Source organism: Aspergillus multicolor (genome assembly GCF_047715735.1).
Source record: "Aspergillus multicolor strain CBS 133.54 unplaced genomic scaffold BDW74scaffold_44, whole genome shotgun sequence".
NCBI classification, from domain to species: domain Eukaryota; kingdom Fungi; phylum Ascomycota; class Eurotiomycetes; order Eurotiales; family Aspergillaceae; genus Aspergillus; species Aspergillus multicolor.
Window position 1 is genome coordinate 19,057 of NW_027395995.1, and position 27,592 is coordinate 46,648.

The 27,592-nt window shown below is 52.9% G+C and overlaps 14 protein-coding genes across 14 annotated transcripts; 5 read left to right on the forward strand and 9 right to left on the reverse strand.

The window, feature by feature from the left end:
• Positions 1 to 139: 139 nt before the first annotated feature.
• Positions 140 to 1,683, reverse strand: BDW74DRAFT_171219 (HAD family hydrolase; the record flags this gene model as incomplete). The annotated part of the gene is made up of 3 exons (XM_073727274.1): positions 140 to 628; positions 691 to 886; positions 944 to 1,683. The coding sequence occupies 3 exons, from the start codon at positions 1,681 to 1,683 to the stop codon at positions 140 to 142; spliced, it is 1,425 nt and encodes a 474-aa protein (XP_073578538.1).
• A 549-nt stretch (positions 1,684 to 2,232) lies between these two features.
• BDW74DRAFT_188846 (cytochrome P450) lies at positions 2,233 to 3,884 on the forward strand (the record flags this gene model as incomplete). Its single annotated transcript, XM_073731825.1, has 4 exons — positions 2,233 to 2,283; positions 2,340 to 3,455; positions 3,510 to 3,679; positions 3,728 to 3,884. The coding sequence occupies 4 exons, from the start codon at positions 2,233 to 2,235 to the stop codon at positions 3,882 to 3,884; spliced, it is 1,494 nt and encodes a 497-aa protein (XP_073578539.1).
• Positions 3,885 to 4,249: 365 nt separating this feature from the next.
• Positions 4,250 to 5,552, reverse strand: BDW74DRAFT_183300 (wax synthase family protein; the record flags this gene model as incomplete). The annotated part of the gene is made up of 2 exons (XM_073730485.1): positions 4,250 to 4,733; positions 4,804 to 5,552. 2 exons carry the CDS (start codon positions 5,550 to 5,552, stop codon positions 4,250 to 4,252), a joined length of 1,233 nt encoding a protein of 410 aa, XP_073578540.1.
• Positions 5,553 to 5,789: 237 nt separating this feature from the next.
• On the forward strand, positions 5,790 to 8,541 carry BDW74DRAFT_171221 (uncharacterized protein; the record flags this gene model as incomplete). The annotated part of the gene is made up of 8 exons (XM_073727275.1): positions 5,790 to 5,877; positions 5,937 to 6,548; positions 6,605 to 6,689; positions 6,754 to 7,679; positions 7,733 to 7,963; positions 8,019 to 8,185; positions 8,269 to 8,387; positions 8,460 to 8,541. 8 exons carry the CDS (start codon positions 5,790 to 5,792, stop codon positions 8,539 to 8,541), a joined length of 2,310 nt encoding a protein of 769 aa, XP_073578541.1.
• Positions 8,542 to 8,989: 448 nt separating this feature from the next.
• On the reverse strand, positions 8,990 to 10,544 carry BDW74DRAFT_171222 (uncharacterized protein; the record flags this gene model as incomplete). The annotated part of the gene is made up of 3 exons (XM_073727276.1): positions 8,990 to 9,539; positions 9,596 to 10,487; positions 10,523 to 10,544. The coding sequence occupies 3 exons, from the start codon at positions 10,542 to 10,544 to the stop codon at positions 8,990 to 8,992; spliced, it is 1,464 nt and encodes a 487-aa protein (XP_073578542.1).
• Positions 10,545 to 12,087: 1,543 nt separating this feature from the next.
• Positions 12,088 to 13,489, forward strand: BDW74DRAFT_171223 (FAD-binding oxidoreductase; the record flags this gene model as incomplete). The annotated part of the gene is made up of 4 exons (XM_073727277.1): positions 12,088 to 12,476; positions 12,542 to 12,698; positions 12,750 to 13,282; positions 13,315 to 13,489. The coding sequence occupies 4 exons, from the start codon at positions 12,088 to 12,090 to the stop codon at positions 13,487 to 13,489; spliced, it is 1,254 nt and encodes a 417-aa protein (XP_073578543.1).
• Positions 13,490 to 13,561: 72 nt separating this feature from the next.
• BDW74DRAFT_183304 (uncharacterized protein) lies at positions 13,562 to 15,021 on the reverse strand (the record flags this gene model as incomplete). The annotated part of the gene is made up of 2 exons (XM_073730486.1): positions 13,562 to 14,043; positions 14,100 to 15,021. 2 exons carry the CDS (start codon positions 15,019 to 15,021, stop codon positions 13,562 to 13,564), a joined length of 1,404 nt encoding a protein of 467 aa, XP_073578544.1.
• A 393-nt stretch (positions 15,022 to 15,414) lies between these two features.
• On the reverse strand, positions 15,415 to 16,160 carry BDW74DRAFT_183305 (uncharacterized protein; the record flags this gene model as incomplete). The annotated part of the gene is made up of 3 exons (XM_073730487.1): positions 15,415 to 15,516; positions 15,565 to 15,755; positions 15,809 to 16,160. 3 exons carry the CDS (start codon positions 16,158 to 16,160, stop codon positions 15,415 to 15,417), a joined length of 645 nt encoding a protein of 214 aa, XP_073578545.1.
• A 135-nt stretch (positions 16,161 to 16,295) lies between these two features.
• BDW74DRAFT_183306 (uncharacterized protein) lies at positions 16,296 to 17,692 on the forward strand (the record flags this gene model as incomplete). The annotated part of the gene is made up of 2 exons (XM_073730488.1): positions 16,296 to 16,416; positions 17,196 to 17,692. The coding sequence occupies 2 exons, from the start codon at positions 16,296 to 16,298 to the stop codon at positions 17,690 to 17,692; spliced, it is 618 nt and encodes a 205-aa protein (XP_073578546.1).
• Positions 17,693 to 18,143: 451 nt separating this feature from the next.
• BDW74DRAFT_188848 (uncharacterized protein) lies at positions 18,144 to 19,500 on the reverse strand (the record flags this gene model as incomplete). The annotated part of the gene is made up of 2 exons (XM_073731826.1): positions 19,072 to 19,500; positions 18,144 to 19,007 (listed from the first exon to the last, which is right to left on the reverse strand). Exons 1-2 carry the CDS (start codon positions 19,297 to 19,299, stop codon positions 18,144 to 18,146), a joined length of 1,092 nt encoding a protein of 363 aa, XP_073578547.1. The 5' UTR covers positions 19,300 to 19,500.
• A 239-nt stretch (positions 19,501 to 19,739) lies between these two features.
• BDW74DRAFT_183308 (uncharacterized protein) lies at positions 19,740 to 21,553 on the reverse strand (the record flags this gene model as incomplete). The annotated part of the gene is made up of 8 exons (XM_073730489.1): positions 19,740 to 19,909; positions 19,955 to 20,041; positions 20,093 to 20,190; positions 20,242 to 20,369; positions 20,420 to 20,783; positions 20,835 to 20,870; positions 20,929 to 21,006; positions 21,054 to 21,553. 8 exons carry the CDS (start codon positions 21,551 to 21,553, stop codon positions 19,740 to 19,742), a joined length of 1,461 nt encoding a protein of 486 aa, XP_073578548.1.
• Positions 21,554 to 22,151: 598 nt separating this feature from the next.
• On the forward strand, positions 22,152 to 24,135 carry BDW74DRAFT_183309 (Zn(II)2Cys6 transcription factor; the record flags this gene model as incomplete). Its single annotated transcript, XM_073730490.1, has 3 exons — positions 22,152 to 22,294; positions 22,353 to 22,901; positions 22,950 to 24,135. 3 exons carry the CDS (start codon positions 22,152 to 22,154, stop codon positions 24,133 to 24,135), a joined length of 1,878 nt encoding a protein of 625 aa, XP_073578549.1.
• On the reverse strand, positions 24,042 to 25,761 carry BDW74DRAFT_188855 (uncharacterized protein; the record flags this gene model as incomplete). The annotated part of the gene is made up of 3 exons (XM_073731827.1): positions 24,042 to 25,086; positions 25,143 to 25,483; positions 25,533 to 25,761. 3 exons carry the CDS (start codon positions 25,759 to 25,761, stop codon positions 24,256 to 24,258), a joined length of 1,401 nt encoding a protein of 466 aa, XP_073578550.1. The 3' UTR covers positions 24,042 to 24,255.
• Positions 25,762 to 26,396: 635 nt separating this feature from the next.
• Positions 26,397 to 27,522, reverse strand: BDW74DRAFT_183311 (phytanoyl-CoA dioxygenase family protein; the record flags this gene model as incomplete). Its single annotated transcript, XM_073730491.1, has 3 exons — positions 26,397 to 26,609; positions 26,666 to 27,304; positions 27,358 to 27,522. 3 exons carry the CDS (start codon positions 27,520 to 27,522, stop codon positions 26,397 to 26,399), a joined length of 1,017 nt encoding a protein of 338 aa, XP_073578551.1.
• Between the last annotated feature and the right edge of the window lie 70 nt (positions 27,523 to 27,592).

The following is a 27,592-nucleotide window of genomic DNA, read 5'->3' on the forward strand; positions in this document are numbered from 1 at the left end:
AAGCTGGGCAATGATGAACAGATTAGAGTGCTGGGCAGGCGGGGTAGGCGCTAGTAGGAGAGTTGACTACAACACAAAATGCAAGACCCGGCACTTTAGATACCTACAGGGTTGCCAGTCTACTGTGCACTCACCCTCCTCATCTCAGTGCAGCCACAGCAAAGGCTGTTGTAACGCTGCGATTCCCAATCTGCTTCCCCTCCGAAGGAAAAAGATACATGCACGACGGCTCCCACCCACCATCCTCCAACTGCATCTCGACCAGACGTTCCCTGTCCTGGAAATTTTCTATTCCCAGAGCGCTACACGTTACAAGCCGCATTCCCAGGCAACAGGCATCACCAGTGACTCCAATTCGCTCGATTACACGGGTCCGCAACAGGGGCCCTAGTCTCTCATGTAAGACTGGATCATTGGAGGCGTTGAGGAGGCGACTAAGATAATATAGGAACCACTCGGCAGTAGGGTAGTAGCGCGTTCCATGGATGTATGCTCGATGTTGAAGGATGTTGTACATCCAGTCGAGGGTTTGCGGGAGCTCATAGCCGCGGCCATGGAGGTGGAATGCAACGAGCACGTTTAGGGCTATCACTGCGTCGACGCGGGGGCGAGATTTGTCCGTATAGGCCTGAATTTCAGTTAGTTATGTGTTTCTTATTGCGAGGGACCTAACTGAGAGGATGTTTTTACCTGCACGAAACCGTCCTCATCCACGTAATCGAGCATCTCATCTAGGATTGAGTGTGCAAGGCCTGGCTTGTAGTTCAGGGTACTCAATGCGAGCGAGGTTGTATCCAGGTCGTCGGGATACACCTTCGTGGTATACTTGGGCGTCCCGGAAAAGAAATTCCATAGACGCGGCGGGTATGCCAGATTGACAAGGCCCCTGGGCGAAGTTAGCAGGGCGCATGTAATGTGGACGGCTGCATCATGCGCAACTCACCGGTCCTTCAACAATTCCGAAATGAGGAGCAGGGCGTAATTCTCGTCGATCACAACTCCCTCCTGAGTAACGGAAGGGAACTTGCCAGTCTGTCGTCGTATAAACGCCATCCCCCGCTCAACGGGGTCGCCGATGAGGTTAGTGAGCCTCCGTGGTAGATCGGCCAACTCAGCGGTTCCTCGCATGCCAATTGATCGAGCCGAGAGGACGTTCTCCTGCCGATCATCGATGAGAAACGTACTCTGCGGCGTGGTACGGAGAGCACGCAGGACATGGCGGTAGAAGCGGGGACTAGGCTTGCGGACGCCCAGCATCGACGAGGTGAAGATGTAGTCGAATGTAGACCAGAACTCATCGTCAAAGATGTTGCAGAGGGCTTGGTAATCCTTCGCGGAGATGTTGGAGACGAGGGCAATCTGTACGCCGGGTGTTTCCTTTAGGGTTTTGAAAGTCGCGAGCATCTCCTTGTCGTATGTGGTCGTTTCACGGAGCTCGTGTATAATGGCTGTGAGGTCACTTGCTTTGAAACCAAACTGCTCAGCGAGCTTATTGAAGCATTCCTCATCGTCCAGTTTGCCGACTTCGTAGTCCATCCAGGTTGATGTTGACATGATCCGACCTAGTTTGACACTTGAGCCGGTCGTGGCCAGTGTGCGGTGCACTGGGGGGTGAAAGAGCACGCCCCCAAGGTCCACAAGGATCGTGGTGCGACGTGGGCTGTGGCCATTGCGCAAGGTCATATTAGGCAGTCAGAAGTAAACCAGTATGAGGAGCAATCGCGAGGAGAGGGAGTTAAGATGCACACGGTTGCGTAAAGCCCGCCAGCACAACCTTATCTTCCTGTCGGTCGCAATTATTTATATAAGTGTGATGGCACATCCCCAAGAATCCATCGTCATTCAGAGTTCGGGGCGTCATGGCATCCCTGTTGGACAGGACAAGATTCACGAGCTTGGATATCAGATGACATGTTCACGCGATCAGATTAACCACGAAGATCTCAAAAGCCACAGACGATTGTCGGATTAAGCACCCGTAAGCTGAAGAATGGAGCATGTAAGGATCTGCAAGGGGGTAAGCAACAGCGGTCGGGGCGTCTCATTCGTCGAGCAATACGAGATCCTCTGCGTAGATCGCGCCTTAAAAACTTGACTGCAGCAGAGCAAAGGAAACGGACACATCTTGCTTTCGCCTGTCGTGACTTAGTCACCTTCTCCATGTTAAAAGGTTGTTTCGCGTTGACGAGTTAATATCGGCGAGACACCCAACGAGGATTGTCGGACAGTACAATGTCTCCAGCACTACTTGTCGCCCATGCTGCGCAAATATGCCTCCTTCTCGTATGTCCTTAATGTTCATAATGTAATCCCCTTAATTAACATGCCCTCCCGAAAAGATACTCCTGCACGTGGGTTGGACAATCACCTACAACCGCTACCTCCACCCACTACGCGGCTACCCAGGTCCCCTTCTGTCAAGCGTCTCTCGAGTCCCATACATGATCGCCTATGTGCAGGGCCGCCTCCATCTCTACGCTCTCAGCCTCCACAAACGATACGGGGACGTCGTCCGCATTGCCCCTGACGAGCTGAGCTATCAGGACGAGCAAGCCTGGAAGGACATCTACGGCCGCTCGAGCAACTTCGACAAGGATATGCGCTTTTACCAGTCGTCGAAGAAAGGAGCAAGTATTGCTGTCGCGCCCGAGGGAATCCATCGGCGTCAGAAGAAGGCTATCCTGCGTGCATTCTCGGACTCGGCGTTGAGAGATCACGAACGGGTTCTGCTGCCTTATGTTGATACGCTGATTAAGAAGTTGGGGGAGCGATGCGCGGGGAAAGAGGGGGGGGATGGGTATGTAGATCTCACCAACTGGTTCAACTACGTGATCTTTGATTTCATGGCGCACGAGCTGTTTGGGAAGCCTCTTGGGTGTCTGGAGGAAGCAAGCTATCATCCATGGGTGGAAGTGCTGTTTGGAACGGTCAAGGCTTGGGCCTTTCTTGCCATTCCCAAGTTTTTTCCGTCTGCTGCTATGTTTCTCAAACCCCTTGTGCTTTTTCTCTGTCGGGACTCGTTGGGCCATCGCGATACCAAGTACCGCGCCCTCTCCGAGCACATACCCCAGGGGAACGAGCAGGAAAAACCAGTCTTTATGAGCCATGTTCAGAACAGCAGTCCAAATGATCCAGGGACAGTCTTGCTACCCGATGAAATGCTGCCAAACTACAGCTTTCTGATGATGGCCGGCAGCGAAACGACCGCTACGCTGTTGTCCGGATGCACATTCTACCTCCTGAAGCACCCTCATTCATACCAGCGGCTTGTCTCCGAAGTGCGAGAGAACTTCTCAGAGGCCTCTGAGTTAGTTCTTTCATCACTGTCAGCACTCCCCTATCTCAAAAGTATCATTGCAGAGACACTCCGGCTGTATCCACCAGTGCCACTGGGGATGCCGCGAGTAATCCCGGCGGGTGGCGCGATCATATCTGGGCGATATGTGGCAGAGAAGGTTCGCCATATTGAACCGCTACTGTTTATCAGGTCTCAGCTAACAAATTCCCAGACGGCCGTCTCCGTGCCGTCATGGGTTACCTCCCGATCCCCATCAAACTTCTCCAACCCAGATCATTTTATCCCAGAACGGTGGCTGAACGTTGCGCCGGGTATGGACGGCGACAAGAATGCCGCTATGCAGCCTTTCTCTCTCGGGCAAAGAGGCTGTCCGGGCAAGAGGTGTGTCACATGGGAAGCAGCGACGCAACGAAACTGACATAGTCACAGCATGGCGTACATGGAAGCCGGGCTCATCCTTGCACGAATCCTGTGGAGCTTTGATTTGCAGTTGGCGCCAGGGTGTTATAGCTGGGATGATCAGCGGGCATTTCTGATTTGGGAGAAGGGGCCTCTTCTGGTAAGATTGACGCCCAGGGTCCTGTAGATCAGTTGTTTCGAGGGCGAAATATCAGCAAGGAAGGAAGGTGCTTGGGGCCGTGTACTTCGTATTCGTGAGATGCGACGGTGGAACGTAGAAAACCCCTAAGCGAAGCCACGTCCTACAGTGATAGACATGCATACAAGCCGTAAGCTCAGCAATTAGACACAAGGTTACCTACGGGAAGGTATTGAGGACCAGCCATTGACATCATGTAGAAATAACAAGGAACTGGGATTAATGTGGTCATGCAAGGCATGGCTGATCCCAGCCCGATAGAACGGGTAGGGTTACACGTAGATTGTGATATACTGTATACTAAAAGCAAGACCCCAACTCCCTCGCATGTGCCAACAACTTCCGGAACCGAATCACACGCTTTGACCTCCAAGCAGAGTCCAACCAGTCCACCCCGCAAAAACAACTCCTGCCACTGCACGCCACCCAACCTCCTCGACAAAACTAATCGGCATCACTTCGTTTGTCTCAACGGGCAACCTCAACGCGGTATACGCAAACAACGGTACAGACACATAGGCCCACGTAAGCAGACACAATAAACCCAGACCGCGCGTCCACGGGGAGTTGGTGTCCTTATCTGACTGAGGTCGACATCTGACAAGGTCCTCGACGACGATTGCAGCAGCATTACCGACAAAAAAGAGCATAATAGCACCGATGTTGTCAGGAACTCCAGCATAGACGGCGCTTAGCATGTGCAGGATTCCGGAAATCGAGAATATGAGGAAGAGTCGGATTATGTACTGAGGTCTCCCAGAAGCGGGGATGAAACGGTGTTGTATGGCGTTGCTTATTATTATGAGGGGCCATCGCAGGAGGCTGTGCCAGTAGATCCTGCGAATGCGTCGGAATTAGTATCCGATTGCAAAGAACGAGGAATATTGGATGGAAAGAAAAAACTTACGCCCAGCAATCCCTAACCCTAAAGCGCCCGAGATCCGGCACCCTCCCGAATAACGGAGGCCAGGCTTCTGGAGATCTCGAGAAGAACGCAATGGGCACGAGCGATATCACCTTGTAGACCATTGAAAACAATATGCGCAGATTGAGCAACAGCAGGAACGAGAGTGGGAGACGCGCGATGAGCTGCTCCTTAGTTGATGACGGTCCGAGAAACTCCGCGCCTGCGGCCAGTGCACTGGGCCATTCTCGCTGGAAGTAGCGGACGACGCCAAAGTTGACCAGGTCGAGGGCTGCGTATTGCCAGACGATGGTAACGATGGTTCTGGCGATGTATGCTCTTTTCGTTGTAGGGGGTGGGTTCGCAGGTGAGGCACGGTCGCGGTGTGTCCGGTTCTTCACCTCCCACGGTGTGCCGATACCACGAGTACTTGTGACGCAGTTCAAGGCGGGCAGGAAACGAGCAGAAGGCTTGCCAGTCTGTGGTAGTAGTTCGGTGATCTCCACGCGGAGGATGAGGAAGAGGCTGACGAAATGGAGTGTTTTGACGAAACAGGAGAATGCGAAGACACCTCGCAGCATTTCGGGACCCGCCAGAAATGATAGCAGCCTTGTCTCAAGGACCGCTAGAGCGAGGAGGGAAAGTAAGCACAGGGTTCGTAAGATGGACTCTTTTGCTGTGAAGGCAAGAGCGATCGAAGCGACCAAGTATTCGGCCACCATGGTGGCTGCCAATTTCAAAAGACACGACATTGTGGCATGGGATACTGTGAGTATCGATCTGATAAACCGTGGCCTCCTTCAGGGAGAGCGCTGAATTGCTATAAGAGCATGGTTGTGCGATCGGCGGTGGTTTTGCTTTTTGTTCTCTGATCATGCATCAAGGAATGTGACTCCTGCAAGGTGCACGCCCCTTCCTGCGCACACCCCGCTGGCTGCATAAGATGACGAGGCCACCACATCACGCTCATGGTGTTCGAGGATATTGCCATGGCAGACACGTTGAACGGCACTTGTCTCTCTGGTGGAACGGCATTAGCGCTGGCTTCTGGGTTGTCGTGTCCAGATGGTTTCTACTGTATGCTCGGTCTCTTCGTCAGCCCTCGTGCATGAATCTGCAGAATAACAGGTTGTTAGGTCCTTGGAACGATAAACACCAGCCAACCTTTTGCCCCCCATCGCCCGACTGTCTCCTCAGACGGCTCCAAAGCAGTGCGAATATCTGCCTCGAATCTCAGGGTAATTACGAGCCGGTCATTTGTCAACCTAGCTTTTACTGTGTACCCCCTGGTACACAGCAGCTCGAATGTCCTAAAGGATACTTTTGCCCGCTGGGGACGGTGATGCCGTTCAAGTGCACTGTCTTGTCAATCTGCAGAGAGGGCAGTTCCCATCAGACTCCGCTACTCGCGTTGATGCTGAGTGTGCTACTTGACATTCTGGTCTGTGGCATATGCATTCTGTTCCGATCTCCATCGCCTTCGCGACAGCTATCGCGATATCTTTGCTTCAATCAGCCTCCGCCATCCCTACCGGTTGACGGAGGTGAATCCAGCAACGATACGGCCTGCCTGCAGCGACTTGGTGACTTTTTTCCAGAGAATACCGATAGGTTCTCTCCAGACCTTACCTTCAGCGGAATCTGTCTGCGTCTGGGTCGACCACCGCGTGACATCCTGTCTGATGTGCACGGAACTGTACGGTCGGGCTCGGTGTTCGGTATTATAGGAGCGTCGGGATCTGGAAAATGTAAAGATGTCTCGTCTCATCGCCTAGGAGCACTACTGATGTCTCCTGTACTACAGCAAGCCTCGTTAACATACTTTCTGGCAGATCCCAGCCAACACAGGGCGTCATTGCGATCAATGGCCGCCCAAGTCAGCCAGGGCAGTATGTCGTCCATCAGTAACATACGCAAAAGGCAAAGCAGTGAGCATATCGTTAACTTTTATAGTCTACGGAGGATGATGGGTTTCATTCCCCAACACGATTTTGTCCCTCCCGACCTCACGGTCCGCGAGAACATCCTCTACTCCGGCCGCGTACTCCTCGGTGGCCGGCTGCCCGCGAACGAGATCGAAGGGTACATCGACTCTCTGATTGCCTCACTGGGTCTGCAACATATCCGGCACCAGCAAGTCGGTAGCCTTGTGAAGCAAGGCAGCCGTGGTATATCCGGGGGCGAGTATAAGCGCGTAAGTATCGCCCTCGCTCTCGCTGGGGCTCCAGCAGCGATAGTGCTTGACGAGCCAACCTCTGGTCTTGATGCGACGGCTGCGCATTCCCTGATGAAATTGCTGCATTCTATCTCGCGGAGGGGGATTGTCGTCATCTGTGTGATCCATCAGCCTCGCGTGGAGATCTATGATCTGCTGGATGATCTCCTTGTTCTCAATGCTGGTGAGCCGGTCTATTTAGGCAAGGCAGCCGAGGCGCAGTCGGTCTTTGAGAAGTTGGGACACAAGTTCCCTGTTGGCTCAAACCCGGCGGATGTTCTTCTCGACATATTGATTCATCATCCCCATGTTGGTAAAGCAGGTCTGAAGGGAACTTTGGAGGCGAGTCCCGCCCCTGCTCTTGGTGTTGCAGAGGAAGAAGTGCTGGCCCTCCTGCAGACTCTCAAAATACGCAAAGCATCCTGGCTGCGACAAGTTTGGCTGGCCTTCCAGCGAAGCATGATTCAGCAGAGTCGACAGACCTCCAGCCTCGTGTTGGAGATTGGATCGAGTGCCGTGGTCGGTCTCATGGTAGGGCTGTCGGCCTTTGAGTCTCGAGGCCATCTCTTCCAGGGGTTGTATCACGGGCCATTTGACCTGCTTTCGAGTGCGGTTGATTATCGGACTGTAGTCGAACAGGCTCTCTTGTGTTGCATTGCCATTTGTAAGTCTTCTTTCGCCTCTTCGTCATCGACACTCTCCTCTTACTCTGCACAGCCTGCGCAGCCGGTCCAGCCGGCGTCAAGGTCTTCGGCGAAGAGAAGGCAACTTTTCATCGAGAATGGCAGTCCGGCCACTCGCGCAGCGCCTATTTTCTGGGAAACAACCTCGCCGTCTGCTTCAGGATCCTTCTATCTTCACTGCACTTCACTGCATTCTACCTCCTCCTCGCAGCCCCTATGATCTCGCTTCACCTGCAGCTAGCCCTCGTCTTTCTACACTACTACTGTAAGTAGACCTGCTCACCACCGTACATATAGTTTCTAATCATCCCTTCTCTAAGGTATATACGGCCTCGGCTTCATTGTATCAGCACTCGTCCGCCGCAAAGACGGCCCACTCGTCTGCATGCTTCTAAGCCTCATCACCTCTGCTCTGAGCGGAAGTGCACCGCGGCTATCGACGGTACGCGATTGGCATCTGGCGTGGTTCTGGTATGCGTGGCCAGCGGTAAGCCTCATCTCTATTGACTGTAGGCCTGAGCCCGAGCATGAGATCTAACTACGAACTCACCTTTGGCTTGTGCCGCATAGACATGGTTCTCAGAAGCTTTTATGCAGGGGAATGTAGACCCCCTTTCCTATCTCTACAATGTCGGTGATGCGTTTACGTTTACCGGGTATAGAGCAGGGAGGACGGTGATGGATATTGGGTATGAATTTGTCTATTCAACTCTCTTCTCAAGCGAGGATCTGATATGGACGCTGAACTGACATTAAGCCAGGCTCCTCATTGTGATCGGAACAGCATACCGAGTGCTATCGTATACCATCTTTGTCCTCTGGGCCTGGAAATCTCAGAACTAACGCGATATTGCTAGCGTTCTTGAATGCAAAGCTTATAGATTGATAAATCGACCAGACGTCTGAAACAATAGCTTAGTGTAGTATGTGATAATAATCAATGAGAACCTCTTAAGATAATGACGCGGCAGTGGATATCTAAGGCCTAGCCAAGACAATTGGATCAGCCTCGGTCTGTGAGGGATTACTCCTTTACAAACAAGCCATGACAGGAAATGAATACAAGGTAAAGCTTTTGCCGGAGTCCGATGCACCGTGTGGTTAACTAGGCCTTTGCATACGCCGAGTCCCTACGCTGAACATATGGCTTGTTTTAACCGTATGTGATACACATATAAACTCGCTTGTGACCTCGATCCTATGTACATTACAATTAGCATTGACAAGGGCTTCTGTATAATATCGGATAAGCGGTTGTATGTTATTGGGTATATATCGAGATATATAGTACTTATTTCTCTGTTGAACTGCTGGCCTCGCTTGCCTTCCGCCACTTCGGGCCACGGACATATACAAGACCCAGTGCCGGCATGGACAGCATCATCAACAACCCAAGAATTGTAAACGACCAACCCCAACCAATGCCAGAGAGCATATAGTCGATGACCGCAGCCGCAATAGCACCGAGCCAACATCTCACCAGATCAGCGGCCCCCTGAGTGGCCACAGCCTGGGCTGGATAGAGATCGATGAGCAAAGTATAGATGGTTCCCAACAATGGGTTTCCGCCCAGACCGATCAGTGCCTGCAGAGTCAATGCAACCGCGAGGGACTGGCCTGTTTCCACCATCCAACCGTACGTGATGAGGGACAGTGCCGCAAGGAGCGCGAAGGGAATCGCAACTTGGAGTCTTGCAACCTCGTAAGGAAAGTCAATAGAGTGTTCAGGCATTGATTCCGACTTGAGACTCTGGTACTGTTGTTTCTGGATGCGTCGGTAGTTAAGATCAACCAATTTGCCGCCGATGATCGAACCGATGCCGCCGGCGATTCCGTATGGTCTGTGATTCCAACATGATTAGCGGTGGACAGACTTAGGTGTAGAAAATACACGTACAGGAAAGAGAAGCCAACCTCGAGCGTACTGAGCCCGTACAAAGTGCTGAAATGGCTTCCAGTGGTTGCCCACATGGATGTGACGCCCGAGTAGAACAGACTGGTGAAGATGACGAGAATCAGGGCGTCCTTCTCGGCAAGTATGGTAAAGGCTCTAAGGATTTGGGCCACGGTGATTCGTTCCTGTTCAGGCTTCGAAGACGTATCTTCTGTGTCCGCCTGTTTCGAGTTCGATTTCAAGCGTCGTTGAATATTCTCCATCATCGGACGCCTCCACCAGCCCTTTGGCTCGATCGAACCATTCCCGACAATGTTGCGAGCTGTTTCTGGAATAACGACGAAGTATGCAAGCAGAGCTGTACCGCTTCCAATGGCGAGGAACCAGAAGATGCTTCTCCATCCTAAGCTGGGCTCCAAAAGTCCTCCGATAACAGGTCCGAATGCAAACGCTGCCATAACGCATCCCTGCAACGGGCCTATGAATTTACCTCGTTCCGCAGGAGACGAGATATCCGCTGCGACCGCGAAGCCAAACGGAATCGCGCAGCTGCTTCCGATACTCTGCAGACATCGGAGAACGATCAGTGCCACATAGCTGTTCTGTAAAGCGAGTCCGATATTGGCCGCGGTGTAGATCATCAGCGTGAACATCCACGCCATCCGCCGCCCTTGGAGATCGGACAGCGCAGACATCATGGCTGGGGTGATGCCTTGGAAGATCGAGAAAACGGTGATAAGCAGGTTCATCTGTGTTGTCGTGACATTATACTTGTCCTGGAGGATAGGAAGGACAGGTAGGACGATGTTGGTCGGGATCATGGTGATGATCATGGCGAGGCTCGTCATACCCATGATGAAGATCTTTCGACGAGTGCTGGTGATGCAGTACGGCTCTGAGGTTGAAGTGGAAGTCACAGACTCCGCTGACGATGACACCTCTTTTGTGGCATGTTTTCGTTCAGGAACGAATGTTGTTGGGATGCTCGAGTCGTCATGAGCGGACATCATGGTGACAGTTCCTGAAGGTCCGTTGCGGAGAGCTACGTCCTGACATGGCAGATACGGCTGCGATGTCTCTTATTAAATTTATCTCACTACCCCTGACCGATGGAGATCCGAGTGGCTACCGAAAGAAAAACGTGCGCATTGCAAAAAATTTGGATTCCGGACCACGATCCATGGATGTATACCGGTCGGGCTGCCAGTAGAAGCTCAAGGCCACCATTGCCACTGCAGAGATCGTATCGCCACTCTTAAACTGTGGAGAAAGGTACGCAAGTCTAAGTGCCACCACTCCCGCATAACAACCGTGGATCGACTAGCCCTCCAGAAGCTCGGAGCGCATGGCCGACATCTCCCGCCATCACAATCGAAGACTGCGGGATGCGGGCAGCTTTGCCCCGCCTGATATACGGACCCATCGTGCAAGGGATCGTACCTTACTATCCCAGCTTTGCGTGCCTAAAGATGTTTTGGGGGGCCAGTAATGCTGTTTCGGACGAGATCGTGGTACCAAATTTGCCTCCTTGACGACAGTTCACGAGTAACGGCACTGCAGCGTTCTTATATCTCTGTACGTCCAAACCAACGTACAACCCCCTCTAGGAACGTGGATAGCTTTCGGACACCTAACCAGTGGTACAGCTTCATTCAAACTGGAGCATAGTTGGTTTGATGTGCTGTCGCTGTGACAGAATCCGCCTTTGCCCTCACGTAGGTAAAGACCTCAGAGGAATGTCCATCCAAGTGCTCAACAGTGTTTCGTATCTTACAGAGATATCTTTCAATGCCGCCCTCTGGGTATCAACTTACAGCCAGCCAGTAGTACCATGATCAGCCTGACGCGAGAGGCGAGGGTATCTGAATAGTTGCTTGGCTTCGACAGCGGTTACATATTAAGTGAACCCACAGTGAGACTTGTCTTAACTTGATTGCAAAGGAGCCGTAAACCACTTAACTGTAACTAGGTTAACACATCTGCGTGTTCTTATGCTGATTGGTCCTGCGTTGAATATAGACTGCGATTTCACCTCGATTACATGGGTATACAAGGCCAGCTCGATTGGGTAAACACGGACTCTGCTAACATAAGCATGACTATAGGTATGGACGTCTTCTTCGAATGGCCATAACTACCCACTCATCAAGCAAAACAATTCGACGACCTACATAAACGAGCACCCGGGGTGAGATGAGATCATTTGCAAGGCAGGCCGACAGATCAGCAACTGTAACAAGTCGGCTTTCAGCCTCGTGGTAATTGTGCAGATAGACCAGAGTAAGACAAGCTCTGGGCGATGAATACGAGGTCACCACCTCCGCAATGATTTCCAGTTGGCATCTTTGTTCGTATAGATGGTGCGCTGCGGATACTTGGCTGGCGTAAGCAACACCGCCAGGGGATGGGACTACATAATACACGTAGGTGGATATTCCAAGATTCGGGTTTGAGTTCCGCCATGAATTTTCAGATCCCAGAGATCCAATTCAAAAATGACAGAAGGTGGTGAGCAACTACGAGCAGTACTCGACTTTGCCTCGCAGCACCCGGGCATCACTGTCCTCACCCCGTCCTCGCGCGAGTTCGACAATATCCGGGCGATCTATGTCTACCCAGAGATTGTTCCACTTGCGATACTTCGACCAGCCACTATAGAAGACGTGGGATTCACCGTACGCTTCCTAGCGGAAAATAAAATTGCCTTCACTGTCCGCAGTGGCGGACACGACATGCATGGGCGCTCGATGAAAAACCACACGGTCGCGTTGGACATGCGACTCATCAAGCACGTCCACATCAACGAGAACGACTCGACTGCTACCATAGGGGGCGGCATCCTAATTGGAGACGTGATCTCGAACCTCCAGGAACAGGGACCCCGGTCGGATCTGTTCCAGCCGTGGGGTATGTGGGGTGGGCTATGTATGGGGGGTACGGCGCCTACAGTACGCAGTTTGGCCTTGGTGTTGACCAGATTGTCGGGGCAAATGTGGTCAATGCCCATGGTGAACTAGTCGAAGCTGATGACAAACTGCTCAAGGCAATTCGCGGTGCGGGCGGCGCGTTCGGAGTCCTTGTCGAGCTTACTATTCGGGTTTATAAAGTCGATCAGCTATGTTGATCCAAGAAGCCTACCCGCTAAATGAACGTCCAGACCCTGGCTGGAATGATTATGTTCAACTCAGACGATCTCGGGGCTGTCATCCCCCAGTACAACCAGGGGTTAAGGGCTTCGGCTGCCCAAGGCCTTCCCCCAGCCCTAAGCGTCCAGCAAGGGGTGCTCAATGCGCCCACCCCGACGTTCACTGTTCTCTTTGTTTGGTCATTCTTAGATCCTAGGCAAGGTTACGAATGGCTAAACAAGATCTCAAGCCTTGCTCCACTCCTGGCCAGCACAGTTCAGGAGACCACATCCAAGGGCTGGCTCGAAGCAGCAGATCAGCACTTCGCCAAATGCACCCGACGCATGTGGACAGTCAGTATGAGAGGTATAACGGATGAAGTCGCTGAGGTCATCGCTGACTTCACGAAGCGAATGCCACCGGATCCCCATATCCTGTTCGACATGCATGAGCTTCGAGCCTGCTCGCCCTTAGCGCACCCCAATCCCGAGTCGGTCTTTACAGCCAGAGAGCCGCATTTTACATTCGAGATCAACACTATCGTCGACGATGAGGAGTTGCTGGAGTCAGCCTTGGCATGGGGAGAGGAATTTAGAGACACTTCGACGAACAGACCCCGGACAAAATCATGCCTGTTGAGTATTTGTCGTTCATGCGAGGGGAGGATGTTGACCTCGCAGACACCTTCGGAGGAAATCGGTCATTGCTTAAGCGCTTGAAGGCTGAGATGGATCCGGATAATGTTTTCAAGGCGGCCATTTCTCATTTGTGAAGCACTACATCTACGGGTCGTTATATCGCATTTGTATGGTATATTGTCGATATTATATATGTCTTGGAGTGATCATTCATTATCTCTATCCAAGAACTCGAGAATCGCCCAAAGATTCAGAATGCCCATGTTGATTTCCGGCACGCCTGCATTTTCCCAACCGTTAATCCATCCCATGTTATGATGGAACAAACTGTTCAGATACTGCCGGTTGTGGCCCGAGTAAGTGGGCCGTGGCGTCTTTCTCTGGATTATATTAACTCTGAAACTGAGTCTATGACGAGCAAAGAAGGCATTCATCATCTCCGCGGTCTTTGGTCTGGCCTCGACCCACCACTGGGGATGGATCGCCAGTAGCTGAGTTAGCAAGGTGTTGATTTCCGATCGCCAGTACTCAGGGTTCTGGATCAGTCGTGGAATAATCTCCGCCCCTCTGATTGTCCCTAGATAGACGCCGTCAAGGTCACTGTGGTCGATCGCGACCGGGGTAGTTGATCGTGACGGTCGAGGGGACGGACTAGCAGCTCTCAACGGGCTGGCGGCTCTCAGCAGGTCTGATATTTGTTAGGATCCACCTGGCTCGTCTTGGTTAATGAGAGGGTTCACGCACCCGAAGAAAGTGTATCCCGTACTGTACGAATGTGGTCGACATGGCTCACAGACGTGGCCAGCAGCAGCTCTTTGGCATACGCGGCGGCGGTGGCTGCTGCATAGCCCTGCCAGTCCTTGTTCTTATGGGAATCCGCATAGTCACAGACACCGCGAATCACCAGACAAGGGTAGTTGTTCATCAATCCTGCAGCTTCCATTTCGACGCAATAGACCCCCAGCTCTTGTGCGAGCCTATCCCGTAGCCGGCTGTCTCGCACCACTTGGTCCGCTGAGGCAATCAGGCCATAGTGCACAACCGGCTCATTGTTGCTGCGATGGGTGCGAGGAACAACTCTGTCGGTGGAACAGGCATCGCAGGGCTTCGCGCTCAACCCGGTCGGCACATGGTCATAATCAGCGGCGTACAAGTGGTCCAGCAAATTTGGCCGGGCAAAGGTACGTGCTTGGTCCGAGAGCTTGTCCTCCAGCTCCGCCAAAAGCCCCACGAACCTCTTACGCCCAATAAGGTGATTAGCCTGCAATTTCGACATGGCCGTAAGCAGAATCTGCGGTGGCCTATTGAGCATCCCCGTCCGCTGGAACTCGCCCCCCGTCAGCGCCTTGCCCAAGTCATACTGGATCACGCCTCCGTGGATGTTGGTCGGCTTGCTAACGACAACATCACCTAGTCGAATATCCGCTTCTTCACTGGGTACGCCGCCTCCTAACCCAACCATCAATCCCAGTTTGATCGACGGAAAGCTGGACAACAGCTGCGTGGCTACGGCTGTGGCAGGCGCAATACCGTACTCGCCATACGGTAGACAAGCAATCACAACATTATGCTTCCCGATACTTCCAAGCGTGTATGCGTTGTGGTCGTTCACCTGCACGGGAAGGTCATCGTGGATTTCGTCCAGGAAGGCCTGGGCGGCGGCCATCTCGAGGGGCAGGGCACAGATCCATCCGACCGTGTAGTCATCGTGCGACAGGGTTCGTACGGTCGCCATGAAACTTAGGTGGAAGGTTCCTCGGCGTCGGAGACTTAGTTGCTCTGTTCTTGGCGCACTGGCTGATGCAAAGTGGTTGTGTTGAATGGTGCGGCTGAACAGGCGTTGGAGAAGAATCGGATGGAATCTCGCAGACTATCCACACTTTCGGCTTAGTGCTTACTCTGGGGAATGGACAATATAGCGGGGTAGGCTGGGATTGAAACTATGACATGTCTGTATGGCCTCTACGCTATGCGATCGAGAGAGATACTATTCGTGCCATATACACCTGCGTCTTTCAACAACGACAAAGTGGAACAGCCGGTCGTAACATGCGTATCATCATGGAAATGACTTCTTAAGCTCCCATCCAACAACCGTTGCTGCCGTCTGGAGCTCCCTGATGACCGCATTGTTAACATTCTTATCGCCGTTAAGTTCGAGCTATAGATCTTGTCAGCCAGTGAACGTTGCAGAGCAGAGCCAACTCACCAGGGCCATGTAACTGGGCATAGGTCCCGATTCCTCCTCCTGGAAGAGAACTGTGCAGAACTTATAAAGCCGCACTCGCTGTGAGCCACGGCGAGGATAGATACTAGTCAGCCATTCCAGGACAGCCTCCGGGGACTCGGTGGCCGCGGTCGGTGGATCAAACTCCACAACCAACAGATGGAACGATGGCCCTATATCGAGCAAGTCAGTTGCGATCATGATCTTAAACTATTCCTTAGCGTACCAGCAGGCATATCGGGATCCTCCATCTCGCCGACCGTGGTATACCCCCGAATACAAAAGTGGGCAAAGTCATAGCAAAAGTGCGTCGGGCCGGGTAATGCATCACTCTTCACCGGTACATCGGCATACTCCTGGCTCCAGAAAAACTGGATGTCGTTTACAGGGTACAAAGAGAGGAATGGCCACGATCCTTCGGCAGCAGCATGGTACCGGTACGCAGTGTCGACGGCAGAAGTCTTTAGGACATCGGGCATGTGCTCGTTTTCATACCAGGCGTTGAATGCCTCTGAGGTGATCTTTGGCGGCGAGCGAATCCTCGACGTTACGTGTAGCAATCCTGGTGTTGGAGCCATTGTTCCCGTCTCATCCCTGGAACGGTCGGAGATTGAAGTCGTGGTTAGTGAGGGGCAACGGAGAGCCTCGGTTATGGTAAAGTGGGGATTTATGCAGATATTCCAGCGCCAACAGATTTTATGCTCTTGCAAATGATGCAGCTTGGCAAGGGGGCACGGAATGGTCCCGTTCCCGCAGTGCATTACCCCCTCTCGATGCTTCTAGTTCTTGGTGGTGCGGCGGAGAAAGCCCTAATCGACGCTGCCAAGCTCATATGTACATTGGCACTCTCAACAAGCGTCTCACCTTCTCCTTCATTTACATCTTGCAAAGCTTAGGATTCTGGGTTGATCAACCTGCCAAATATCTCCGGCAATTCATTGTTCTTCCGACCATCGAGAGTGATATTGGCTATTATACCCCGTCTTCCGCGCATTGCCCGGGATGTTGAGGCAAAAAACAGCTCCACCACGGTGATTATTCGAGTGGCCGCACTCCTCTCCTAATCTGTAGCCTTGCCAAGCAGACAATGCAATGGAGATCTTTGAGGAATGTATATTGTTCTACGACTCGGAGATCCCCTGCGGGACCCAGCTTGGGTCTTTGTTCTGCAGGCCATCTAAAACACGAGGTATTGCGGCCGTCGAGTACCATCAGGTCAGCGGCACCATATGGCCCTGTCGGTGCCTTTTTGACTCCCGCTTTTTGGATGCTATTCAACATAGCAGTATAATATCTGGGGTGTCGTTGAGGGGCATTGTGGTTTATGCGCTTAGGTAGTGTGCTAATTTAATCCGATAGAACCACTCCGTTAGCCAGGAGCCAGGAGCCAGGAGCGGCTGTATCGGCTCTTATCACGGCAATGCCATATGCCGGCTTTTGTTCAGGTGTACAAGGTCGGCATTGGAACTCGTGGGCTGACTGGGGTACCACTCCGCATTTTACCTTGGCGCTCTCTCTTTGTTCGGAGGAGCTGGGGCAGCTTGAGCTTCGACCGTTGCTTATGTTGTTGTTGTTCGTATTCTTCTCTTGTGCAATATGAAACCTTTGCTTAGCTCCACCCCTGGAATTCTCCCTCATCCTTCCTCTGCGCTTCTTCGTGATCAATTTGTATACTCCTCCGCCACATAAGACGTTTTTCAAGCGTACTATCCTCATCACCGGATGCTCCGATGGCAGTCTCGGAGCAGCTCTCGCTCTCCAGTTCCACAAAGCGGGATGGCGCGTTTTTGCATCAGCCAAAAACCCAGCCAAGCTGAAACAATCCGTAGCTGCCGGGATCGAAACCGTCCTCCTCGACACTCTCTCGGACGACTCCATCGAAGCGTGCGTTTCCGAAGTCACGAAGCTAACCGAGGGCTCACTCGACGCCTTGATCAACAATGCCGGAGGTGGATACTCGATGCCGCTGATGAACATTGAGATCCAAAAAGCCCGCGATCTGTTCGAGCTCAGCGTCTGGTCCCTCATTACGGTCACTCGAGCTTTCCTCCCGCTCCTGATGAAATCGACCCACGCCGAAGGCGCCCTGCTCATCAACATTCCACGATAACGCACCGCACCCAACTCTCCCACCGAATTCACTCTACAACGTCGCCAAGACAGAGGTCGAACGGTCAATGATCAACGAGGATGTCAACGACGACAACGACGCGATGGAGTGGGCGAAGGAGGTGGTGCGGGACCTCAGCAAGCGGCGACCCGCGTATTGGATCTGGGCGCGGCAGTTTATCGCTGAAAGCTTTGACTGCCACGTGCTTTCCCATTGGGTCTTTAGATGGGGCGATGAAGGGGTGGGTTGGGTTGGATGTTGTTGCGAGGAATTTGAAGCAGCAGAGGGCTGTTCAGAGCTAGAGGAAGGTTGGGGTTAGCAGGGATTTTCAAGGGGGTCGTCAGTGTATTTAGTTCAGGATCGTTAAGCTCTCAGAACCAATAATTCATCTTTACCAGTTGTAGGTTCGGTTCATTACATTCGTAGTTACATGATGTACATTCTATCCAATTCATGAGAGGCACGGCTTCCCCCATAGAGCGTGGCATCTCGCGCTCTCGAGGATATTCTCCGTATGCCCCATTTCCTCTTCTATTGTCGTGTTTGAATCGTCGCCCTTTGCATTCACAAGACTCGACCCACCGACTTTTTCTGACGGAATATAATGTCGGAAGAGTTCAGGCAGGACAGAAATGCAGATCAGGTTGCGCTCCCTGCAGCCGTTCATCAACGAGATATCGAATGCCTCGTCTTTACCCGCTCCAACATCCAGCAGCACATTCCGAGCACCAGCTTTAGTCAAAGCATAGGCGAAGGTACATATAGGGGCCCCAGAATAAAAGACTGCGCGCCGTCCCTCAGGCATGCGATCCATGGGCGCTTTACCGAGCCCAATATACTGCTCCGCCGAGATCACCGTCTCATCGTCGATAAAGACCGTCTCAAAATCATGATCCCAAGTCTCCGCACAAAGTCCGACCCAAAGGACATCCCAGGAACGACCATACGGCGCGAGTTCCACATCCTTGTCCGTTGACTTTATCTTCGTCAAGGTCCGCACAGCCTCCGCAACACCGACCATCTGCTCCTTGATCGAGATATCCCAATCAACATCATCCTCGACAATCAAAGCCGTTTCAAAATCCGACTGAACGACATATTTGATGAGGTCAAGATGCGCCACCCACGCGAGAGCTGACCCGTGATTGGGGTGTCGGGCGTCCTCGGGGCCTAGACTGGCAAAGGCATCGACGAGCTCGGGGTTGATTGGAGGCTGCGGGGGGATCTGGATGTCGAGGCCGGTGAGGTGCGCAGCTGCTTGGAGGCCGGTTGTGCGCCAGGAGGGGAAGGGGGAGAGGGCGAGGATTGCTTCAAACTATCACACAGCAGTCATGGTCAGTGTTTTGACAACGGATCAATGGGAGAGCGCGGAGACTCACGCCAAGGGTTGAGTTGCCTGCTCCAGGAAACACAGGAGGCGAGGGACTTGACGTCGTGTTTGCGTTGTCAGACAAAGAATGCGACTGTGACTGCGCAACGATTCTCGGACTATGCTGACTCGAACTGGAGAGCAGATAGAGCATCCAAAGCAGCGTCACAGCAGGCGCAACGCAGAAATACCATCGCCAGCGGACAGCAAACGCCCAAGCAGCAGCCGAGCGCGTCATCGTGGGCACGCGAGGAGAAAGAGCTGGAGGTGGAATGGGACGGGAGAAAGGATGGATGGGGGGGCCCTCAGCACAACAAAGAAGCTAAATGCAGCAGCCACTCACAGTCAATGGAGCGCCCACATGCCTGTCAAGGCGTCTTGGCGCTGCAGCCAAGAATGTGGATCTCACTTGACACTGGCAGATCAGATTAGCAGTACGGAGTAGATAGGGGAGGAATGTAAGTCGGACAGTCTGCTGAGCCCCTGCGTCGAGTACCACCGTTGAGTGACGTCGGGGTCTGGGGTGGTGCCACCGGGCCGGGCGCAACCAAACTCTACAACGACAAATGAAGCGATCGGAGATTACATTCTGCATTTCTTTCTGTTCTACGTCTAGCGTGCAGATGTCCGATGAGAAGTATCCCGGATTCCGATCTCGACTGTCGAGGACGGCAGGTGCTAGGTACATTCCCAGTCGACCAGATCCGCGCCACTCCCCAGCTGGTTGATTGTCCCATTTGCTGCAAATACAGCCATCGTTTTGCTATTCAATTGATCCTTTGGCCAGGTGAATCCGTATCGGTTGGTTGGGTCGATTGAGGAGTTTCGAGCGAACGAGAGCCAGAGGTCTGTTCGGTCAGCATCAGCGCCCAAATTATAGGAAAGGGACTCACCCTGCATCGCGAAACCAACTTCATACTCGTACTGTGTCGAATTACCTCGGTATTCCCAATGGGTGTTGAAGATGAGTGGCAGTTCAGCTGTAACGGTCAGAAAGGGGACAAGTATATATTTCGGTGCCGGCAACGTACCGCTGTGAGCCGCCCCAACCCACGGCAGTGGCGAGATGTTGCTGAAGTTCCCCGAATAAAGATATCGGTACGTCGTGAATCCATTTTCAAGGCGGTTTCTGCAGTACCATCAGTTCTCGAGGCCACTGCCTTGACTTTTGATATCGTACCTGACTTCGCTGGCCACAGGGCAGGTGATGGCCGACAGCCCGATCTCGTAGTTCTCGCGAGTCATGCCACTGGCGTTGAAGGTACCAAAGGAAGCTCCTTCATTGGCATTGTTACCGGTGATCATGGGCTGGAGACCAGTTAGTCGGCCGGCTCATGTCTCCCCTCAAGTGGACTCACCAGATTGGCCAAAAGACCAGCCTGCGCCCGCTCCGTCACATTGGCGAATCGAGTAACATTGTCGGCAACTGGAGAGAAGGAAATGCTCGAGGTTTTCGACACAAGCTGAGCCAGGGTCGAAGCGTTCACCTTCTGCATGCATCGAAGCTCATCGGCGGCATCAAGGTCACCGCATCCAGCAAGCTCCGCAAGGTAGGTGAAGTTGCTGTGCGTATAGTCGAAAGGTGTCGCGATAATGTTCGCACCGCCTGAGTCAGCGATGAGTCCGCTCACGATTGGGTTGAACGGGTAAGCATAGGAGTAGAGTCCGACCGAGCCAGCTCCTGCGGACTGGCCCCAGAGGACCATCCGAGACGGGTCGCCACTAGGATCAGGGGTTAGACCTGACAACTGTCAGCGGGGAGACGGTATTTACTTGAACCTGGCGATATTATCGCGACACCATTCCACCCTATCGTTTATATTGATTAGCTTTTCGAAAGCAAGAGCTGGTCTAGGAGGGTACGAACGCGAGACGCTGATCCAACAAACCGACGTTGAGGTACTGCCCTTTGGCATTCGGCTGTCCGAAGACATTGACGCGATATCTGGTCCTATTAGTCTTCTCGAGCCTTTGACACCAATTGGAACCTACGCGATCGTAACAACAATATGGCTCTGGGTACTCTGCACCCATTTGTCGGGGATCTTGTACAGAGAGTTGGTCCCGCCACTGGTATAGCCGCCTCCATGCACATAGATGAAAACCGGCAGCTTCTTCTCGGTCGGATTCAGCGGAGCATAGACATTGAGGTACAGGCAGTCCTCACTCTGCCCGCCATTGATTAGAAACTCATGAAGATACTCGGTATACAACGTCGGTGATGAGCTAGTTTGCTGCATGCATGCAGGCTTATATGCCTTGGTAACCACATCTCCACGATCCTGCTTCCGTACAGGTGGAAGAAACCGGAGAATGTCGACAGGAGGCTCGGCGAAGGGCACACCAAGCCATTGGGCAACGTCTGGGGCTGTCGAATTGGTGAAACCAGTCACCCGACCGCTGGTTGTAGAGACAGTGAGGTGACCTTGTGGAGTAGCCAGGGCTTGGACGCCAGCGAAAAGGCCCAGTAGGGCTGCAGCTGCCAGTTTCATATTATGGGAATTGACGAGGCAGTCTACAGAAACAGGTACAACTCAATCAATGCAGACCTCGGCTTTTATAGCCCCCTGGGGAGTCTCGACGGGTATAGGTTAAGCCTAGGTGATGACCGGATGAAAGGTCGCAGTTCGTTTCCCCGGACCAGGGACCTTCTGGGGGTGCAAGATTGCGGGGGGTGGCAGGGGGTGGCCCCGCGATGTCTCCACAGCCCAGAAGCTCAATACTTCTCGCGGCCATATGCTTATCCCATTAAGCTAGGGCTCAGTATTGGACATTGTACACATCTTGCCAATGAGGGAAATCTTGAAAGCCGGACCCAAGGGGAACAGACAGCCAGCAGACTTGTGAAACTTGATCTCTCATTGACAAATGATGGAAAGAAGGTGCCTGCCAGATGAGAAGATATCCACTGGTGCAAGGATAATCGCTTTGCCCATAGCTCCTTCCTTTTTGGAAAAGTGTTTTGCCAGATTGCGTCAGTGTCCTCGGCCTTCTCTCCGCTCCTTCCCCCGCACTTTCTTCTCCATCTCCTTCTCCATCTTTCCCCCGCCATCGCCCGCGGATAATCTCTCATCTACGATCGGCTTCAAGATGGCTGGAGAGAGCTCCTCCCTGAGGATTGTCCCATACCACAGCCCCTTTCACCCAAGTCCGAGGGGTCGGCCATCGAAACGAGCTCGGCGGAGCAGCTTCACTCGCACCAAGACAAGAAATGCCTGTATCACCTGCCGAGAGTGCGTTTTCCTGCTTCGTTAAGATATTTTTGGAAATGGGGTGACTAACCTTATTTAGAAAGAAGACGAGATGCTCCGGCCACAGCCCCTGCGTGCGATGCCAACAGCAGGGCACGGCCTGCGAGTACATGCCCACTGCTTCCCATTTCGATCAAGAGCCCAGCTCTGCTACTGCGAGACAGCAGCAAGAGTCGCCGGAAGACCTGAATCCATCGCTCGACGAGCTGCCCAAGGAGGATCAGTACGGCCACTACCATGGCAGCGCTTCGGGGTTCGCCTTTCTGCAGACCGTCAAGGACCGACTCGCTGCTCTACCGTCCATGTCCCTAGACTTCTCCGACTATCCACTCCCCATCCCAGCAAAGCGACCGGGCATTCTGCCTCCAAAACCCATTGCCGACACCCTGGTCCGAGATTACTTCGAATTTGGCCTCACAACTTCTCGCTTTGTCCATGAACCCACCTTCCGGTTACTATATGAAAGACTCTACAGTCCCGAGGGCAACGATGGTCTCAACCCCGATGATCTCACCCTCACATACATGGTCCTCGGCATGGGATCGCATTACTCCAAGGTGGAAAACGCATTCTGTGGGTTTACTGCGAGGTATGCCGTCTCTGCCGATCGAAAATCACCACTGACAGTTACTAATAGCCTCCAATTATTCGACATGGCGCGACAGGAAGTTGAAAGAGGGTCGACCAAGGTGACCCTCAGTTTGCTCCAAGCGCGGCTCCTGATGATTCATTATCTTCTCAACCACTCGCGAATGCACGACGCCTGGTCTTCGTTTGGTGTTATTGTCCGGCAAGCCCAGGCTTTGGGGCTACATCGCCTTTCGACCGTTCAACCGAACAACTACGTCGAGTACGAGTACCGAAAGCGCGTCTTTTGGACGATCTACACCTATGATCGGATCCTCAGCAGCATTTTCGGTCGCCCGTGCGCCCTTCACGACGATGATATCGATCAGGAAGAATGCGCGCTACTGAATGACGACGATATTTCGTTGACCAGGTACCAGGTCCGTGACTCGGGTGACGGATCGTTTTGCACGGCAGCAGCTCTCATCCACTACGCCAGACTCGCTCAGACCCTAGGGACGATCTTGCGCGAGGTCTACAGTCCTCGGAAGCAAAATCACAGCCTCTCCAGCCTGCAGGCAATCTCGCTGAAACTACAGGAAGAACTGGAGTCTTGGCAAAAGGGTCTGCCGGCCTACTTGAACTACACTTCCCTTCCACCGTGCGCCATGTCGACCATGATCCAACGGCAGATGTGCACCTTGAAACTCACGTTTGCCCACACCAGTCTGCTTCTTTACCGTCCGTTCTCACTCTACGCCATCCGAACGAACGTCCGGATTCCTACTGAGCTCAATGCGTGGTTTCGACGGTGTGCGGACCGATCAGTCGAAGCCGCAAAGATGGTGGTGAACGAATGTCGATATCTGTACGATCACGGTCTCTTTTCGAGGGTCTTTTGGTTCGTCAACTATGCGCAATTCGCTGCGATCGGTACTTTGTACATGCACTGTTGCTTTTGGCCGGAATCGTCGACTGTTAGGGAACTGGCCGACAACGCCCTCGCTCAGTTCCCGGTCGGCGTTGAGGGTGACCTGATCGGACAGCGATACCTTGAGATCCTCAAGGAATTACAGGGGCTGACCTTTGGATTCAGCCTTTTCGGTCCGATAGCTGGCGCTACTGGCTCTTTCGTGGTTCCTACTCCGCCGACAATGTCAGCCTTCGATGACCTATTCACGAATTATGGTGACCCATGGGGGGTAGGGTTCGATACAGCTTCATTGAGTGCGGAAGTAGCAACACTAGGAAGATAGAATCTTCCTCTCGAGACTACTATCATTGGATCCGCTGTCCGCGACCGTGGTTTAAGCCATCTTCCAGGCTGGTCCCATTATCATATAACTCTTCAGCATGAGCTGCACCCCCGATTCCAACTACACAATGTATCTGTGACCACTCGCCCGCTGAGCCAACGTCGGCCCACTCCGTCCTGTATCTTCTCCGCGGTCGAGCTTCCTATTCTGTCGGAGGAGGTAGATGCGGTTTACAGTGGCCATCACAATTGCTAACACGGCTGCGGCGAGGTTGACCGCAAATGCCGCCAGGTACCGTGGAGCTCCGTTGTAGAGGTACGGCGTCCACACGTTCGTGGTGTTGCAGGCGGAGATGATGATCGCAATGGCTGCTGCTCGCTTTAGGGCCGGTTGACTGAGGGTACCCGACATCCACGAGTACAAAACGGTGGTCGCCGAATAGAAGGAAGCGGGCATCAGCATCATGGCCGTGTACCGGGCGGCTGTATTCAAGGTCGCCACAGCGATCACATTCGCCACTATCGTCAAGCCCAGTGGCAAGACGATGTGGTAGTAGCGTTCCCCGATTCTGTCCGAGCTATAGCCGGTTGCCATCATGGCGAAGCAACAGAGGATGAAGGGCGGGGCGCTCAAGGCATAAGTGATCGTCCGCGAGTATCCCAGCGTTGCGACGACCGGCTGGAACAGATTCGTGACCCCAGCAGAGATGAAGACCGCGTACACAGTCGCCAAGAGTAGCCAGGTCTTCGGATCACGAAGGGCCAGGACCAGACCCTGCGTTGCGCTGATCTCGTTCCGGTCGTCTTGCTGCCCCTGGTCTTGTTGGTAGTTCCAGGTAATCCATTCTCGCTCGAGGTCCGTCATTCGGGGCACTCCATTGAGCGAGTTGGGGAGTATCAGGGCAAAGGTTATGGCGAGCCCGATGGTCAGAACACCCTCGACGAGAAATAACTACGATCGGGTCAGCATAGACACATCGAGGGGATACGCGGCTATTGAGAACTCACCCATCTCCATCCCGACAGTCCATGACGACCATCGAGCTTCAAGATGCCAATCGCAAACAAGCCCCCGATAGCATTTCCAAGCTGGGATCCGGAATAGAAGAGTGCCGCACGGAAGGCATACTGCTTGCGGCTATAGAACATGGACAGGTAATAAAGCGCGCCGGGGAAGAAGACAGCTTCGACAAATCCCACCATGAAGCGAGCAATCATGAGCCCAGCAAAGCTGCTAACAGCTGCCTGCGCCGCAGAGATGACACCCCAGACTCCCATCGCTGCACAAATGTATGCGGCGGGCCACTTCAGTTTCCCGAGAAGCATGTTAGAGGGAACCTGCATGATAACTTTGATCGTCAGCATCCGGTATTGGTTGAGGTATAAGCGACAACGTACTATACCCAGCATACAGAATTGAGATGCAACTTTGAAACTCCGTTTCCGAAAGATCCAAGTCCTCCTGGATATTGGCGAGCTTCGCCGCGGCAATGTTGTTTCTGTCGAGGTAGTTGAGGATATACATCAACATCAAAGGGGGGAAGACAACAATGTCCATCTTGAAGGTGGCCTTGCGTCCAAGGTTCTCATACTCATCCGAGGACAGCGTACTCAAGCTCGTCGGCATCTGCAATCCAGTCGAATCCTTAACAGGAACATCTACAACGATTTCCTCGTGATGGGATGCGGCACCGAGGTGCTCTTGCTTTTCGTCCATAGTGGCAGTTCGATATGATGAGTAGCTTCAAGAAAAGGGGAAGAGTATTTATACATGAATTCCTGACGGTTTGTTTACCTCGCCTACTTGGTATAAGTACCCCCGCGCCATATCCCCAGATCTCTTCCCCGCATTTTCGCTTCCCGGATTTCCTTTTCAGGTCGCCGGAGATCGATCTTGGGGTAGGGCGCTAGGCCTCGATAGAATCCATCTGCTCGCAACCATCCAAGTCTGTGCCCCCCTCGTTACCCATATCGACGGTCGGAACTCTGTCCGACATGGCTAGGGACAGGCAATCCGGGCCTCGTCGATCGAATCTTACAGTCCGGTACGAATGTTTTAAACCAGTGCCAAGCTCTAGGTACGAAGATGCTCGTGGAATCGTCCTAACTTCGTAATTGGCAAACTACGCGCTATTTTTGAGGCCAGCAGGTCATCGCTTTTTACATGTCACTGGGAGCTATAGTTGAGAACCAGAAAAAGAGAAGTATGATTGAATAATGCAATGCATAGGTACAACGAGGTCCACAGTCCGCATAGAATTCTTAAGTCTTTGCTTTCTTCACAAACTTGCGTGCTAGATTGGGGTCCTCGTCGCTGTAAGCAGCAATGGTCCACCTCTCATCGAACGGCTGGGACTTGTCCACAAACCGGAGATCGGTGGAAACTCGAATGCGACCGGTTTTCGACTCATTCATGGCTCCAGCATGGACCATAAAAGGGTTGTGCAGTACGACGTCGCCTGCCTCGTATGCGCCCTGCATGTACACATTAGTCTATCGACTGCAGTTCGCAGGACATTAAATCAGCCTACCACGAGCCAGTCGCGACCCCAGTGCTTTCCAAATTGAGCGGAGTTCCTATCAAGCCAACCTCCCTTGTTCATGTTCCTATTGACCGCGGAGATCTTCTCAGCGTCACTCAGAGTCGCATTAAGCCGAGAAAAATCCTCCTCATACTTCCTACCAATATCCTGCGACCCATGAAGATAAATCAAGCCGCCACCATCAAGCTCAATATCACCAATGGGCACCCACCCGGTGATACTAGTCGGCGGCCCAGCCCTAAGAAAAATCTGATCGTAATGAACAGGCGTAGACTCAGCGCCAGGAACCGAGCAGCGCAGCAGCGAGCGCGGCAAACACCACGGCTCTTCGAATCCGCAAAGCCTACCGACAAAGTCCTCAATCGGCTTCGAGATCTGGCGCTTGCATTCTAAATAGAACGGCGCAACATGGCTCTCAACTGCATTCTCGGCAAACGCCCCGTCGTCTTCGAGTCCCATCGCAAGCCTTGTTCCCCCGGGAAGGATGTAGTTCCTCCAGTCGTTGCCGGAGAAGATGCCCTCTTCGTGATTGGTGTCTGGCTTCAGTAGCTCAGAGTCCCGGTTCATGAAGGTTAGGTAGTTTCTTCGGCACGTGTTCACAATGTCGCGGTTGATTAGGCCTTTGATCTACCATGGATTTCAATTAGTCAGTTGTCGAGGAAGGGGGTCATGGCACTTACCCAGAGAACCCCATCCTCGTGGTATCTCTTCTGCAGCTCTTCGATCGGGGTGTCTTTCGAGAACGGCTGCAGCTTCTTGAGATTGGTCAACTCTCCCCCGTACGCACGGAGTGTGAGTCCCTCGTGGACCGTGGGTACATCGGTTTCGGTCGCAGTGTTCGACATTTTGACTGTACGTCTCGCTTGCGCAAAATCAGTTTGCTTTAGAGCACTCCGTTGGCAATCTCGTCTTATA